The 15,256-nt window shown below is 48.4% G+C and overlaps 1 protein-coding gene across 1 annotated transcript; it reads right to left on the reverse strand.

Annotated features, from left to right (window-relative positions):
- Nucleotides 1–4,605: 4,605 nt before the first annotated feature.
- On the reverse strand, nt 4,606–15,044 carry CKAP4 (cytoskeleton associated protein 4). Its single transcript, XM_032300119.1, has 2 exons — nt 14,321–15,044; nt 4,606–7,094 (listed from the first exon to the last, which is right to left on the reverse strand). Exons 1-2 carry the CDS (start codon nt 14,768–14,770, stop codon nt 5,769–5,771), a joined length of 1,776 nt encoding a protein of 591 aa, XP_032156010.1. The 5' UTR covers nt 14,771–15,044; the 3' UTR covers nt 4,606–5,768.
- Nucleotides 15,045–15,256: the final 212 nt, after the last annotated feature.

Genomic DNA, 15,256 nt, shown 5'->3' on the forward strand with positions numbered 1-15,256 from the left:
CATAGTAAATGCTCAATTTTAGTTATTTCTATTGTTACTGATATGGGCCAAGCACAGTGATCTCTGTGGATACAGAGACAAAAGACAGAGCCTTATTCTCATGTGGAATACAGCAGAAGCAAGCAGTCATGAGACAGACAGAGAAGCGCTTTGAGGACAAGAAGCAGTCAGAGTGTGGGCTTTCGTGGGAGGAGCTCCATAATTCGGCCTGTGGTTTGGGTTGAGGGATGCGGGGAACCTGCAAAGGCACCTAGAGTGACAGAACCAGGGACGTGTGACGGGTGGTTAAACTAATCAGGGCAGCTACAAGCAGAGTTTGCAGGAGACTGGAGGTCAGGAAGACAGAGCAATCAGAAAGCTCCTTCTCAGCCACACCCTAGAGCCAGGCTGCTCCTGAGGCCAAGGGGAGAGCCTAGGGATTTAGTGGGGAGGTGACACAGGCAGATTTGCTTTTGAGAAAGAGAATGCTGGTCATCCCTGGAGGATTCCTTGAATGGGAGCCAGGCTAGAGATAGGGAGGCCAGTTAGGAGGCTGTACCCATCCCTCAAGCATATACTGCAGTCTGTATAAAACATTGACCTGTTTCTGTATGTCTCCTCACAGCTGCGTCATGAGCACGATGAAGGCAGGAACCATACCTGTAAAGTCATTTCCTTAGTCTGGCAAAGGGTGTGTGCTTTCTGAATGTTGTTGAATGGATACTGAGTGCATGGACAGCGTTTCTGATCTCAGTTGAGATCAGAAGCACCATGGGGGCGTGGCGGGGGCGAGAGGGGTGGATGTGTCAAGGCCATCTTTGGCCTTGGGATGGATGTGTCAAGGCCAGAGGGATGGATGTGTCAAAACCCTAGGAGATGTAGAGGGAGGGGAAAGGAGAGAAACGGGAGACAACAGGTGACTCCTGAGTTTCTGGCTTAAGCAGTGAAGGGGCCAGCTGTGCCATTTACTTTGAGGGGCAACAACTTTGGTTTGGATACTAGTGATATTTCCAGGAGTGTGGGGGGACAGCAAGGTACCCAGATATTATTGGAAAAACAGATCAGTAGCTCAGAGGTATGGTCTGAGCTAGACATAGGGATTTAGTAATTTAGGAATAATTATTATCTAGGTGGCAAATTACATGAATGCATATACAAGAAAAAGTCTAGAAAATGACTGCATTGTTTGGCATCTATGTTGAAATAAAAAGTGATTTAATGCGTTCATTCATACCCATCCTTGTAATGAAAAGAATTTGAGATGGCACTCATCAATACACTCTTTATATTTCTTTTTAGACTATAGCTTCCAACTCCTTTATCTTTTCCCTCTAGATAGAAATAAATATACCTGGCACCATCAAATTTTAGCCCTACTCTCTAATTTTAGTCTTGGTAATCATCTAGCCTAGTGGTTCTCAAAGTGTAATCCCCGGACCAGCAGCATCAGAATTACCTGGAGCTTGTTAAAGTTGCAGATCATCTTGGGTCCCTCCCCAGACCTCCTGACTTGGAAACACTGGGACCTGCAATTGGTGTTTTCACAAGGTTTCAAGGGGACTCCAAGGCATGTTACTATGTGAGAACCACTAGTCTGGCCCAAGGCCATCATTTTGCAGATGAGGAGCATGAGATACAGAGAAATAAAAGATGTACTCACCTGACATCACACATTGGCCATGGCAGGATAAGACCCAGACATCTGAAGGCAGACTAAGATTGAGCTACACAGCCCAACAGAGGCAGCTATCTTCGTTGCAGTGGTGGCATCAGGAAGAAATTATGTCTTCAAGGGGTTGATTCTGCAAAGCCATCTCAAGTCACTCGGCTTCTTCAGTGTCTACTGAAAGCAGGGCCCTGTGTCAATCTCAAAAGGCATGGCCATTGCTGGAAACCATGAGGGCAGCATATTTTATCAAAAAATGTCTCACCCGTCAGAGGCCTTTGGTACGAGTTAGGGTCTCATCAGGAAATTAAGTAATTTAGTTAGGGAAATTTCGGCATGCAGAATTGTGACCCAGTGAGGCGCAGTTCACTACTCAAGCCACGGTGCTCATGGCTGCTGACTGGTCTCCTGGGCCTTTCCTCGGCTCTTCCTTTCCTTACCATTACTCCCCATTCGTTTTCCTCCTTCCTCTCTGATCATTCTCTCATGGGTTCCTTTCCTCCACATCTCCTTTAAATTATCTAAGCAATCTCATCCACTTCCTTAATTTAATAGTTAGCATGGATGAGTAATTCTGAAAGCAGGCCTGTCATACGGGCTCCAGACCTGGCCATCCCATGGGCTCTGTCTGTACAGGCAACATGAGCATAACTCACCTTCTCATATCCTCTCCCAGTCTGGGAGGGCCACTATGTTAGAGGCCTCTGCCTTCCTTACCCCACATGCATTCAGCAGCGTCTAACCTCGCACGTCTCTGACATCCATCTGCAACCCTCATCCTCAGGGCACATTGGACCCAGCCTAGATCACTATTTCCCAATGTCCACCTGCCCCTGTCTTGCTCTCCTCCAATCCTGCCAATGTGGCAGGCAGAAGCAGGGGCATTCTAAAACCCAGTTCTGACCATGGTTACTTCCCCCATCCCACTTTAACCCTTTCGTTCATTCCTCATAGTTCAGATCCAGACTCTCAGTGATGACACACACGGTCTTCAGGTCCTGGCTCCATCAGCCCTCCTACTCCATCTCCACCCTGCTGCCCACCTGTTTCCTCTATTCCAGCCTCAAGAACTGTGCTCAGCCTCTCAACTCTCCTGGCAACTTCATACCTAGCACCTTTTCCCTGGCTACCTGACACCCCTACTTATTTTTTAGAACTGGGTTCAAGTTTTACCATCTCTTTATGTAGTCACTTCAATAAAACAAATCAGGCTGGGCGCAATTTGTTTTCAAGTTTTACCATCTCTTTATGTAGTCACTTCATTAAAACAAATCAGGTGGCTCACGCCTGTAATGCCAGCACTTTGGGAGGCCAAGGCGGGTGGATCACAAAGTCAAGAGATCGAGACCGTCCTGGCCTACATGGTGAAACCCTGTTTCTACTAAAAAAATACAAAAATCAGCTGGGCATAGTGGCACATGCCTGTAGTCCCAGCTACTCAGGAGGCTGAAGCAAGCAAATCACTTGAACCCGGGAGGCAGAGGTTGCAGTGAGCCAAGATTGCACCACTGCACTCCAGCCTGGTGACAGAGCAAGACTCCATCTCAAAAAAATAATAATAATACAAAAATTAGTGGGGCATCGTGATGCACACCTCTAGTCCCAGCTAGTCTGGAGGCTGAGGCAGGAGAATCTCTTGAACCCAGGAGGTGGAGGTTGCAGTGAACCGAGATCCCACCACTGCACTCCAGCCTTGCAACAGAGCGAGTCTCCATCTTAAAATAAAAATTAAAAAAGATCATACACACCTGCCAATTATTGAGCTCACAAGGAAGGATAATTTCAAAATATTTAACCACTGGTAAAACATGGGCACCCACCCATCAGAACAAATGCAGGTCCTAGGGCAGGAGCAGAGTCTTATGGTCTCTGCTATACTAGAATATTAACCTATTAGGTGCTGGACTGTAAAGAGGTATAGCGGTCCAGACAGAGGACACGCAGGGGGCTCAGGGTAGCAGCTATTCACCAAATAGGACAAAAGTATTTCAATATTTTAACCTCTGGTATGATCCATGCATGATCACTGAAGCACATACGGTGTGCCAGATGCTGTGCTAAGCTAACCCCTCTTAACAAACTACCTCATTCAGTACTCACAACCATCGCTTATCACCACCATCATCTTCATCAATTATCCACACCATTGCCATTCTAAGTGACTTACCCAAGGCCACATGGTAAGTGGTATAGTAGTCTCCTCACCAAGGTGCTGACAGTCCTGCCTGAGAAATTTCACTGCAGCCTCTTATCCTGGTGCTGGATCTGCAGTTTAACCAATACGTTCAGTAATTTGTGTCTATTATTTGTTTAAAGGGCAGGGCAACGTGTTTCCTAAAGGTTCCCATTACTCATGGAAGCATTCCAAGGGACTTCTCCCAGGCCTTCAAAAACCTGTTCCAACCCCCCTAAACCAACCATGGCAGAGCTGACCACTCCTTCCTCTTGGTGCAATACACCCGGTTCTAATACCTATATTTCTTTATAACACCTACCACGTTACATGACTGTCATACCCACTGGGCTAGTCCTGTACATTTTAATTCACTGATACTTTGCAAAATGTCTATCAGCCCAAGAAATGTCTGTTGAATGAATGGACACTATATTGAATGAATGAACAAGACTGAGCTGTATTTGGTATAAGACTCTAACTGCCCCACCATGAGAAATATGTGAATTCCTAATATATTCCTTTTATTTTCACCACTTTAACTTATATTTATCAGACACTTGTCAATGTTTGCTTTTATAATATTAATGAGAATCTATTAAACCACCCCATAGTCAAAGATCGAACAATACACCTGCTAACAGTCCATCAAAGGAGGTCCCCAGCCCAAGAGTGAGACCATCTTGGTTTTAGAATTAAAAGAAAAAACAGCCTTAAAATTGTAAACTTACCTTAATAAAACACATCATAATTATAAAATTCTCAGAAAGCAAACCACTCTGGAAAAGTCATAACAAAGCTCAAGTGTTTATTAAGAATTAAAAATACTGTAAATAAGCCATACAGTTCATTTCACAGTAAACTAAACGAAACCTTTTTTTTTTTACTTTTTGGGGTTTTTTTCTTTTTTTCAATTTTTTTTTGGAAGGGCAAGACAGCCATTAAAGAACAATACAGCTCAAAGGGAAGGGAGATACAGCAAACAATTACAGAAACGCAGTACACACGCTCCTCACCAACAGACGGGGCTGCCCAGACAGCAAACCTCTTCATGGACATCATGTTAAAATAAAGGGACTTGGCCTACATTCTCCAGGGAGACACCCCATTCCACTGTGGGCAGCTCTCCTAATGCATTTGTTGAAAGAACCCAATGACACCCCTTTCTGGGATTTTAAACCTGTACATTCCTTGGTAACCTCCAGAGAGAGAACACAGGCTAGCCAGGGGGGACAGAGGGCGCCAGGACTCTGCTGGGTGCAGTGCTTCACATTCAGAACCGTCTGGATGCTTTGCATAGTTACCTCTGATATCACAAGATGCCTCAGGAACAGAAACGACAAGCACACCATGGGAGGGAGGCGGCCCTCAAGCAGTGGATTCCTTTCAAAGAAAGACCCAGGGGATTCTCCCCTCCTCATTCCAAGCTGACGGCTATGAGCTTTAACTGGTTCAAAGTGGAAGACAAGTGAGAGATATCTCATAAAAATCTCGGCCAGAAGTACAAAAAATAAAAAGTAAAATTAATTTTCCTTAGAGACAACTAGAAAGAAAAGTGTCCCCCAACCCATCTTTTTTTTTTAACTTGAAATCTGCCCGCCAGGCAGGATTTTTGAGGTTAATCTGCTTCTGTTAATCCTCAAATGAAGCCGTTATCGTTTTTCTCTGACTAGAGACATCCCTTGAAAAGCCACCTGTTATTCACAGGGGCTGCGCTTCAGGAAACCAACCAAACACAGAAGCAAATGACTTAAGAAACCAACAATATGGTAAACATTGTAAATAAATTATCTGGGCAGGAAAATGCCATGCCTTGGTGTTCAGGTAGTGACAACTGCTCTTTAAGAGGACACAAAGAATTGGGAGGTGGGGGACACATGGGAGAAAACCACATATTTTTTGGTCATGAGAAATTGGACTTTAAATCCACACCCTGCACACACAACTCATTTAGACCTTTTCGTGAATCTTCTCCACTTTCACAAACAACCTATCCAGATCATTCCTCAGGTCATCTAGCAAACCCTTGGCTGATTCCAGGTTGTTCTCGTTGGTTTCTATTTTGACCGAGTATGCAACCAAACTGTCCACGGCAGTCCTGAGCATTTTCAAGTCCGCCTCCACTTGGCTGACTGAGGCTTTCAGGTTGTCTAGAGAAGAAAGTCTGTCCAGGAAGTCCTGAGGAGGCTGACGGGCAGCCTGAGCTTGGTCCTGACTGAGCAGTGTGTGCACCTGCTCCTGCACCTTCTGGAGCGATTCCACGGTGCTGGGGAGCTCGCCCACACTCCTCTTCAGCTCCTCCACGTCACTGTAGAGCACCAGCTGCGCCTCGCCCAGGCTCCTCACTGTGCTGGCCAGGCCATCCTGGTCTGCCTCCGAGGACCCCAGGCCTTCCAGGTGCCCTTGCAGGGCGGCCAGGCGCTGCTCATGCTCCTGGCTCTTAGACAGGAGAGACTCCAGGCTCTCAGTCTGGCGCGCAGAAGCTGCCTGCACGGAGAGCACCCCATCCTCCACGTGTTGGAGCCTGGAGTCCAGTCCTTGACTCTTTTGCTGGAGCGCCTCAAATGCTTCAGAGTGTCTGAAGCCTCCGTCCTCCTTCGATCCATAGGAATTGGCCTTCAGGTGGCGGAGCTCTTCCTCCAGTCTCCGGATCTCCTCCGGGAGGCGGGAAACGGACTCTTCGGACCTGAGAAGCTTCTCTGTGAGGGCCTGCAGGGCAAGCCGCTCCGTGTCGGCTGCCTCCTTGAAAGCCTGCTGCTCCTGCTTGAGGCTCACCAGCTCGCGGACCTCCGTGTAGACGTCAGACTCCATAGTCTGCAGGGAGTTTCTCAGGGCCTGCATTTCCCACTCTCTGGACTTGGCTGAGGTCTGTATCTCCTTCACAGCTTCCTTCAAGGTTTTCAAATCCTGCTTGTGCCCCTCGGATTCTTCCAGGGAGGCGACCTTTGCCTTCACATCGTTGATCTCCTTCTGGCTTCTCTTCTGGACTTCCGTGAAGATGGCGATGTTGTCATTGATGGATTTGGTGAGCTCTGTCAGCCGCTCTTCCACCGTGTTCTCCAGGGACGTGAAGTCCCGCTCCCGGGCGTCCTTTACCACATGGATCCCATCTGAGAGGTCTTTGAGGATCTCATTCTGGAGTTTCTGCAGAACTTCGCTGATCCGGCTGACCTCACTCTCCCCTTGCTTCACAGCTTTCTCTGTGAGGTCTTGTTTATGCTGGGAGCTTCTCAAGATGGACTCAAAAGTTCCAAATGTGGCTTGCAAAGACTGCACCTGTAATCAAAATCCAGATGTTAACTGCTGACAAGAGCTGATGAATTTCATATGATACAAATTTTTTTGTCTGCCCAGACTCCAGGTCCTGTTTTTTTCCAGAATGGCATGATTTTCCTTCGGAGAAACATCCTTCCACACATAGTCCATATGGTTTTGGGGACCAATCCTAGGTCCCCTCCGAGTGCTCCAGGGAGGACTAATAACTTATAACCCAGGTCTGACTAATCGGCTCTTTCCACCTACCCACCTCCCCGGAGCCACTGTAATTAGCCCAGGGGTGGGCATGTGGCCTCACAAAATTCTAGGACTTCTGTTAAAACCACTGGGAAAGAAAGCCTCTTTTCCCACTGGGATTGCTGGGTACAGGATGAGGTAAGCCTGGAGCTGCTCAGAACAGCACAAGGGGCACTAGTCTAACAAGCCATCAGAGGGAAGCTGAACTGAGACATGGCAGGATCAAGTTTTGAGGACATCATGTGAATCCCTGGATACAGCTGTATCTCAAGGAATCTACTCTTGAACTTTCTAGTTTGAGCCAAACAACTCTCTCTCTTTAAGCCACCCTGGGCTGGGCTTCTGGCTCTTGCAATTTAAAGAGCCTCACAAGGGTCCAGGTCTCTGCTCACCACTTCTAGCTACCTGGCTCTGAACAAGCCACTGTCCTCCCTGGATCTCTGTGTCCTTACCTGCAAAATGTGAGTGTGGACCAGATGATTCCTTAGCATTCTCTAGCTTTGTGAAAGTACTGTGATCTCATTTGCCAAGACATATTCATTGTAAATCAATGCTACCCTAAATAAAGTCTGACCCAAGAACCACCCAGGAAAGCCAGTTCAATATACTGAGGGGCTGGACCGCACAAAGATTAATAACCTGGTAAGTTTTAGCCTGATGTGCCACATGGTGCCACCTTTAATGCTTTGTTCCCCCCAAAAAAAAGGGGGGGGTGGGTGTCGGGGGAAGACAGAAAACAAGAACCTGACTCTATCAAGTCCCTGGGTCTAAAATCATCAATTCACAGAAAAATGCAGGAGAGACAGATATCATGAGGATGCAATCAGCCAATCCCACAATGTAGAAAATTCTACAGGACAAAGAATCAGCATCTTCAACAACTAAGTGGCACTTTAAAAGACAGAAAGACAGGAAACTTACAAACAAAATTTAAGAGATTTTTTGATCAAATATAATGTGTGGCTCATATAGAGATCCCGATTTGAATAAACCAACTGTTAACAAGATATCTTTGAGCCGGGCCTGGTGGTGTCCACCTGTAGTCCCAGCTACTTGGGTGGCTCAGACGAGAGGTTCCCTTGAGCCCAGGAATTCAAGTTCAGCCTGGGCAACAGAGTGAGGTTCTGTCTCTAAAACAACAAAAAATTTTAAAATAAATTAATTTTTAAAAACTTTTAAAATAATTAAGGAAATATGATTACAGAATGGGTGTCAGATGATATTCAAGAATTACTATACACCTTGTTAGGTATGATATGCTGTATTTTATTAAAAGAAACAGGGAAAGGAGTAGAAAGGGAAGGAAAGGAACCCTTATCAGTTAGAAATAAATCATAAAATGCTTTGGGTAAACTAAGTATGCCAGCCAGGGATTCATTTTAAAACTAATTCCTAATTCCCTATCCCCTGGATCTGTCAGGACAACACAGGCTCTTCAGAGGCTCTAGAGCTGAACTGCCAACATTTCCTGAAGCCCTGGACCCACTTCTGCCTGGTGAATCTTCTGGCTTCAGGACAGGACAGCCTCTCTGCCTGCGCTATGGCCATTCAACACCAATGGTACCTGGATAACAATGGAGACCAGGTGAGGCACCCACAGGGCAAGAGAGTGGTTCAGAGTCAACTTCTAACTTTAGCCAAAAAAATGGCAGAGTAGAGAGAGGGGTGCTGATGGAATGAAACAAGAATGGCAAAACATCAGTAAGTCTTGAAACTGGTGTTCATTATATTGTTCTTTGTTTACACTTTAACACTGCTATGATAAGAAGTTAAAAAATAAAACAGCACACACTCTGGAGCCAGACTGCCTAGGTTCAAATCCTAGCTTCGATGCTTCCCAGCAGTGTGATCTTGGGGAAATTATTTAGTCTATCTGCTCCTTGGTTTCCTTAGCTGAAGGATGGGAAAACAGTACCTGACTCATACGATTGTCTGTAGGAGGATTAAGTGAATTATTAATATATCAAGTACTTAAAATGTGCCCAGCATACAGTGAATGCTCAATACATGGCAGCTATCATCATTGTGATTATGTCCCATTTCTTCTGAAGTACCTGGTGAGTCTGCAGATTCCCAGCCCAATACTGGGAATCCTGACCATCCTCAACCCAGTGCCAAATGGCAGGAGGATAAACTGAAATGGGATGTGACAGCACATCTAGGCTCTCACACCAGCCCCACCAGTAACCAGGTCTGTAAGCACGAAGAGTCACACTCACTTTCCAAGTCCTGGCTCCTTATCTAGTAGCAAACAGGTCTCTAAAGTCCGTTCTAGCTCCACCTGTCTGTTTTAAGACAGCTTAGAATAAGGTTCTGAGGGGCTCCAGAATACTAGACAAATTCCCTGCCCAACCAAAGGCAACCTGAGTCCTAAAGGACACTCTGTGAAGGTACTAAAGAGAGCCCATCTCTGAAACTAGGTTATTAAATCACAGTGTCTGCCTGTTCTAAGCATAGCACTCAGAACAGAGGTGTGAGCAGGTGACCATGGTATCTTCAACATTGCAGGCTTTCATACAGTGTTTTCTGAAGGAATCACAGAATGAAGGGATTCAAGCAAAGCCTGATGAGCTGGTACATGTCTCTGATCCCTGTCAACCTTTACCCGAGCTGGCTCTTCACAAATGGTTAGGAAGGAGATTAGATCAGAAATTATACCCAACCCCTGATACTATAAAAAGAACACGGTTTTCCCCTACAGAACGTGCTAAGAGTTGTATATCATAATGTTTATCTAAAACAAACTTCAGAGATTTTTCAGTCAAATATAATGTGTGGATCTTATAGAGACCCTGATTCTATAACTCATTATAATAACTCATTATAATCAATATGCATTGGAAATATCTGTTCCCCCACCATATGTGGGATACCCACTAAGTGGCAGACACCAGTCAAGATGCCAGAGATGAAATAATGGCTAGGATCCTTGCCCTCAAGGAGGTTACAGCCTAGGGTGGGAGGACTGGGTGTTAGCAGTGGTTGACATTCAACAGGACACTTGCGATGTCCAATAACTGTATGAAGGACTTGAGACACATAATTTCATTACACCCTCATCATCATCTCATGAGTTGGTGGCTCCTAACGATCTCCATTTTATAAATGAGGGACCTGGCAAGTGGTAGGCTCAAACATCAAAATCCCAAAATGCTTGATTTCAGAACCTGAGCTCTTAACCACTATGTGATATGCCCAGGCAGGGGCACTGACTTCAGAGTGCACTGAATGGCTGGAAGAGAGGCTGCCAACTCCTGAAACCCTGACTCCTTATGCAGAGAATCTAGATGAGAAAACAAAGAATATGATTGGGGAACTTACTCTTCCACACGTAAGTCCTCCACCAGGCCTAAGCCTTACTCCTACCATTGCTTTATATCACGCTGGATCTGCCAGGGCAACACAGGCTCCTCAGAGGGCCTAGAGCTGAACTGCCAACACTTTTTGAAGCCCAGGACCCACTTGTTCCTGCTGAACCCTCTGAGTAAGGCTAGGCCAGCCTCTCTGCCTGTGCAACAGTCATTCAGAAGATCTGAGCCATTCTCCAATAGTAAGGACATCTGGAGAACAAGAGACAGGTGGGCACCCAACTCCAGCTACACCACTTATGGTCTATATGTGACCTTGAACGAGTGACATAGCCAGTCCTCAGCTGCCTCATCTGCAAAATGGTGCTACTAAATGGTACCCACCTCAGAGGGTGGCTGGGAGAACAGATATCATGACTATAAAGCATTTAATAGCATGCCTGGCCCACAGTGAATACCAATTATGAATAATACTATAAGTACACTTCCCTGCTAAGAAACAAACTCCACCCCCCACCAAGTCAAAAAGAATTATAAAGGGGTTCAAACTTAGGCTGTAAGAGAACCAATCACAACTTGTTCCTCAGTGCAAAATAACTTATTTACTGGCCACCCTAAAGATGCAGACAGGGTGACCAAATTCTGTGGCAAACTCTAACACTGTTTTGGCCAAGTTCTGGGTCTCAAGTCAATGGAACGTTTACTGAGCACCTACTATGTACTCAGCTAAACAGTGGAGTGGTTAAGAGTGTCCTAGCAGTTAGACAACAGTTTGGATCGTAGCCCAGCCACTTATTAGCTATATAACCACTCGGTTACTTAGCCTCTCACTTTTCTCATCTGCAACAGAGGGCTGATAATACTACTTATCTCTTGGGGTTGTTGTGAGAGTCAGAGGATGATGCATTTCAAATGCTTTGCATAGTGCCTGGCACATAAGTGCACCGTAAATATGAGATTAAATTATAGTTTTATTACACTACTAAATTTAAAGAACAGTGGTCAGTCAGGTGCTGTGGCTCCTATCTGTAATCCCAGCACTTTGAGAGGCCGAGGCAGGAGGATCGCTTAAGCCCAGGAATTTGAGACCAGCCTGAGCAACACAGCAAGACCCTGTCTATACCAAAAATTTTAACAATAAATAGTTGGACATGCTGGTGCACACCTATAGTCCCAGCTATTTGTGAGGCTGAGGCAAGAGGAATACTTGAGGCCAGAAGTTCAAGGCTGCAGTGAGCTATGATCGCACCACTGCACTCCAGCCTGGTGACAGAGCAAGACCCTATCTCTACAAAAAAATACGAAATTAAAAAAAAAAAAAAAGACAAGTGGTCACTATTACAATGATTTTAGAGCCATGAGGATTCTTAAAAGTCTGGATGGAGCTCTCTTCTCATTGTGTGGATGGGAAAACTGAGCCCCAAAGAAGAAAGTGATTTATACACATAGCTGTGATGGAGAAGGAGTGAGAACCAAAAAGGAGGGACTAAGGGAGGGGCAGGGAAAAGCAGAATTAACCTGGATTCCCTATTTTGGCCTCAATTTCCAACCTCCCCTCTCTCACAATTTCCTAAATGTGACTCTGCCATGAGTAGGGTGGCCACCTCCTCTCCCTCACACATGCTCAAAATAGTGCCCCTGCCAGGATGTTCATCACATTCCTTTTCTGAACATTTATCGATCATAAACTAGATGGCTGGCACTACCCTGGCCACCAGGATACAGGCGAAATTCCACACCCTCCCTCTTACTGAACTTTCACTGGAGTTAACCTCCACTGACACCTTATGTGCTGCACAAATGATTAGAGTCTTTGCTCCTCCATACGCTCCCACAAAGCCTACACAGAGCCATGCAACTATCAGACTTTAATAAATATTATGATTGATTAGCAAGTAGGTGGATGAAAGAGAAGAAATAGAGGCTAGTGATTATACTCCAGCAGTATGTATATTTTTTAAGAATGGTTTGACATTCAGATAGGCAAAGCAGCACTGCCTACTTAATTCCCTTAGAAAAGTCACCTCCCTAGGCCTACAGCATTTAGCAGGCTCTGACTCATTCCAGTTGCTCCACCACTTTTTTTTTTTTTTTTGGAGACAGACTCTCGCTCTGTCGCCCAGGCTGGAGTGCACTGGTGCTATCTCCACTCACTGCAACCTCCACCTCCCAGGTTCAAGCAATTCTCCTGCCTCCGCCTCCTGAGTCTGGGACTCCAGGCATAGGCCACCACACCTGGCTAATTTCCGTATTTTTAGTAGAGATGGGGTTTCACCATGTTGGCCAGGCTGGTCTCAAACTCCTGACCTCAGATAATCGGCCTGCCTTGGCCTCCCAAACTGCTGAGATTACAGGCATGAGCCACCACACCCAGCATGCTCTGCCAGTTTTAAGAGGAAATTTCTAGTCCCGCACACTCAACAAAAGTAGAAACTTGGCAGGACAGACAGTATGCTGGGACAAGGAGGCACAGGCTCAGGAATCAGAAGTGGCGGGATTTTTTGTTTCAGTCTTGCATGCAACTTTCATTGAGCAATGACATCACAGAGGGTGAATGAGATCAAAGGGGCCATACTTGGTCTGGAAAAAAAACCACAGAAGGGTAGAAGCTAAGGACATTCGCTTTGAGAGTTGGGTCCATCCATACCTGAAATGGACCCCTGTGGACCCTGAACGAACAGGGCAGTGGCACATTCTCATGTGTCTGCCACTCACCAGCTGGGAACTTTGTCAACTCACTCCTCTCTCTAAACCTCAATATTCTGGTCTGGAAAGTGCAATCAAAACAGTTAGCCTCCCTCCCTCCCAGGGTGGCTATAAGAAATATATACTATGTGAGTAAGCACTCTAAACACCATATAAATGTGGCTATCGGAATTATTCACCAGTATGATCTAGCATTTTTGGCCTTTCCCTTACCCTAAAGCTGAAGTAGGGCTGGGCTCGGTGGCTCACGCCTGTAATCCCAGCACTTTGGAAGGCCCAGGCGAGCGGATCGCTTGAGCTAAGGAGTTCCACTCCAGCCTGGGCGACAGAGTGCGACCCCCTCTCAAAAAAAAAAAAAAAAAAAAAAAAGCTATAGTAGGACTACTTTAAAGGCCCACCTGGGCAGGCCAGTCCAATACAGGACAAGGGACCTAAAGATAGAATTTCGTTTGAACCTGCAAATGCATCAGAATGCCAGCTCCAAGTCTATTAAAAATCCACTCAGATGTCTCCCACTGGAAGAGCTGAGGTGGGGCCTTGCCTGAGGCTTCCAGGGATGCGCTGGCTTCCCTTCCAACCTCCTTTTCAGACAACTCTGCCCATTCAGCGGTTCCTAATCCAAAAAGAATGGGCTCCCCGATGCCTGCCGGCTTCCTTACAGCTCACCGCTAATGCCCTGTGACAGGCCCTTGGCCCACCCTGCCAGGCCGGCCTGGCCATCCTCGCAGCGGCCCCATCCCTCGGGGCCGATTTCTCAGCAGCCATTAACAAAGGGGGTCTGGGGACTGCCTCGGAATGAGGGGACCGCATAAAGGGGGGTGTCCAGGCCAGGACCCGCCAAGGAGGAGCGGCCGGCTCCTGCCTCGGGGCCTGAGCAGGCAGGAATAGGAACTGGCCGGAGAGCACGAGGGGACCCGGCCGTGGGTCCGGAGGCCGCAGTCGGTGGGGACAGTTGGGGGGATCGGGGGTACTCACCTTCTGTTCGACGCCCTGCAAGCCCTGGCCCAGCTCCTCCCTCTGCCGGGAGAAGTCCTGGTGGCTGCGCCGGACCTGCTGGACCTCCTCCAGGACGTGGTGGACGCACCAGCCCGAGAAGGTGGCCGCCGCCACCAGGGCGAGGTAGAAGAGAAAGTTGAGCGCCCTGCCGAGCCTGCGCGAGCAGGACGCCGAGGACGAGGCGGCGGCAGCGGCGGCGGAGGACTTTCCGCCGCCGCCGCCACCGCCGCGGTGGCTGCCCTTGCCGTGCGCCTGGTTCTGCGGGTGCTGCTGCGGATGCGGCGCGGGAGGCGGCGGCTGCTGCTGCTGCGGCGCCGGCGGCGGCTTCTTCGCCACGTCATCCACGCCGCCCGACGGGTGGGCACCCTTCTCCGAGGGACTCGCGGCGCCGTGGCCGCCCTTGGAGCCCCTTTGTTTCGCCGAGGGCATGGCGGGCGCGGCGGCGGCTCGGGCCGCGGGCTGGGAAGCGAGCGAGCGCAGCGCGCGGCCCGGGAAACTTGCTGGGGCTCCCTCGGGACTGGGCGAGCTGCACGCGGGCGCTGCTGGCGTCGGAGCGGCCGAGAGGACGCGCGGCCGGGAAGGAGGCCGGGCCGAGGAGGAGGGAGGAGGGGGCCTGCCTCCGCCGCGGCGCCGACCCCGCCTCCCGGGAAGGGAGGCCGAGCGAGCCGAGCCGGGAAAGCCTGCCACGCACGCCGGCCCGGCGGCCCCTCCTCCCCGCCGCCACGACCCCGGAGAGGGAGGGCCGGGCGGGGTCTACGGGGGCCGGGAAGCCGGCGCGGGGGCGGTCGGGCGCGGGGCGGGGGCTCGGCGGGGTCTACGGAGGCCGCAGCGGGCGCCGTTGTGGCCGCGAGGGGAGGTGAGGGGAGGCGGCTGAGGTGTGGCTGGCGGCCGGGCGGGTTCCTCGGAGGCCGGGGA

Source organism: Sapajus apella, unplaced genomic scaffold, assembly GCF_009761245.1.
Source record: "Sapajus apella isolate SASKATOON/1434 unplaced genomic scaffold, GSC_monkey_1.0 scaffold2, whole genome shotgun sequence".
Classification (NCBI taxonomy): Eukaryota; Metazoa; Chordata; class Mammalia; order Primates; family Cebidae; genus Sapajus; species Sapajus apella.

Bases quoted from the DNA above. Each gene is read 5' to 3' on its own strand.
- CKAP4 (XM_032300119.1), bottom strand. From the start codon at position 14,770: ATGCCCTCGGCGAAACAAAGGGGCTCCAAGGGCGGCCACGGCGCCGCG. The intron at 7,095-14,320 runs GTGAGTACCCCC...TTTTGATTACAG, and splicing joins TGCAGGGCGTCGAACAGAAG to GTGCAGTCTTTGCAAGCCAC.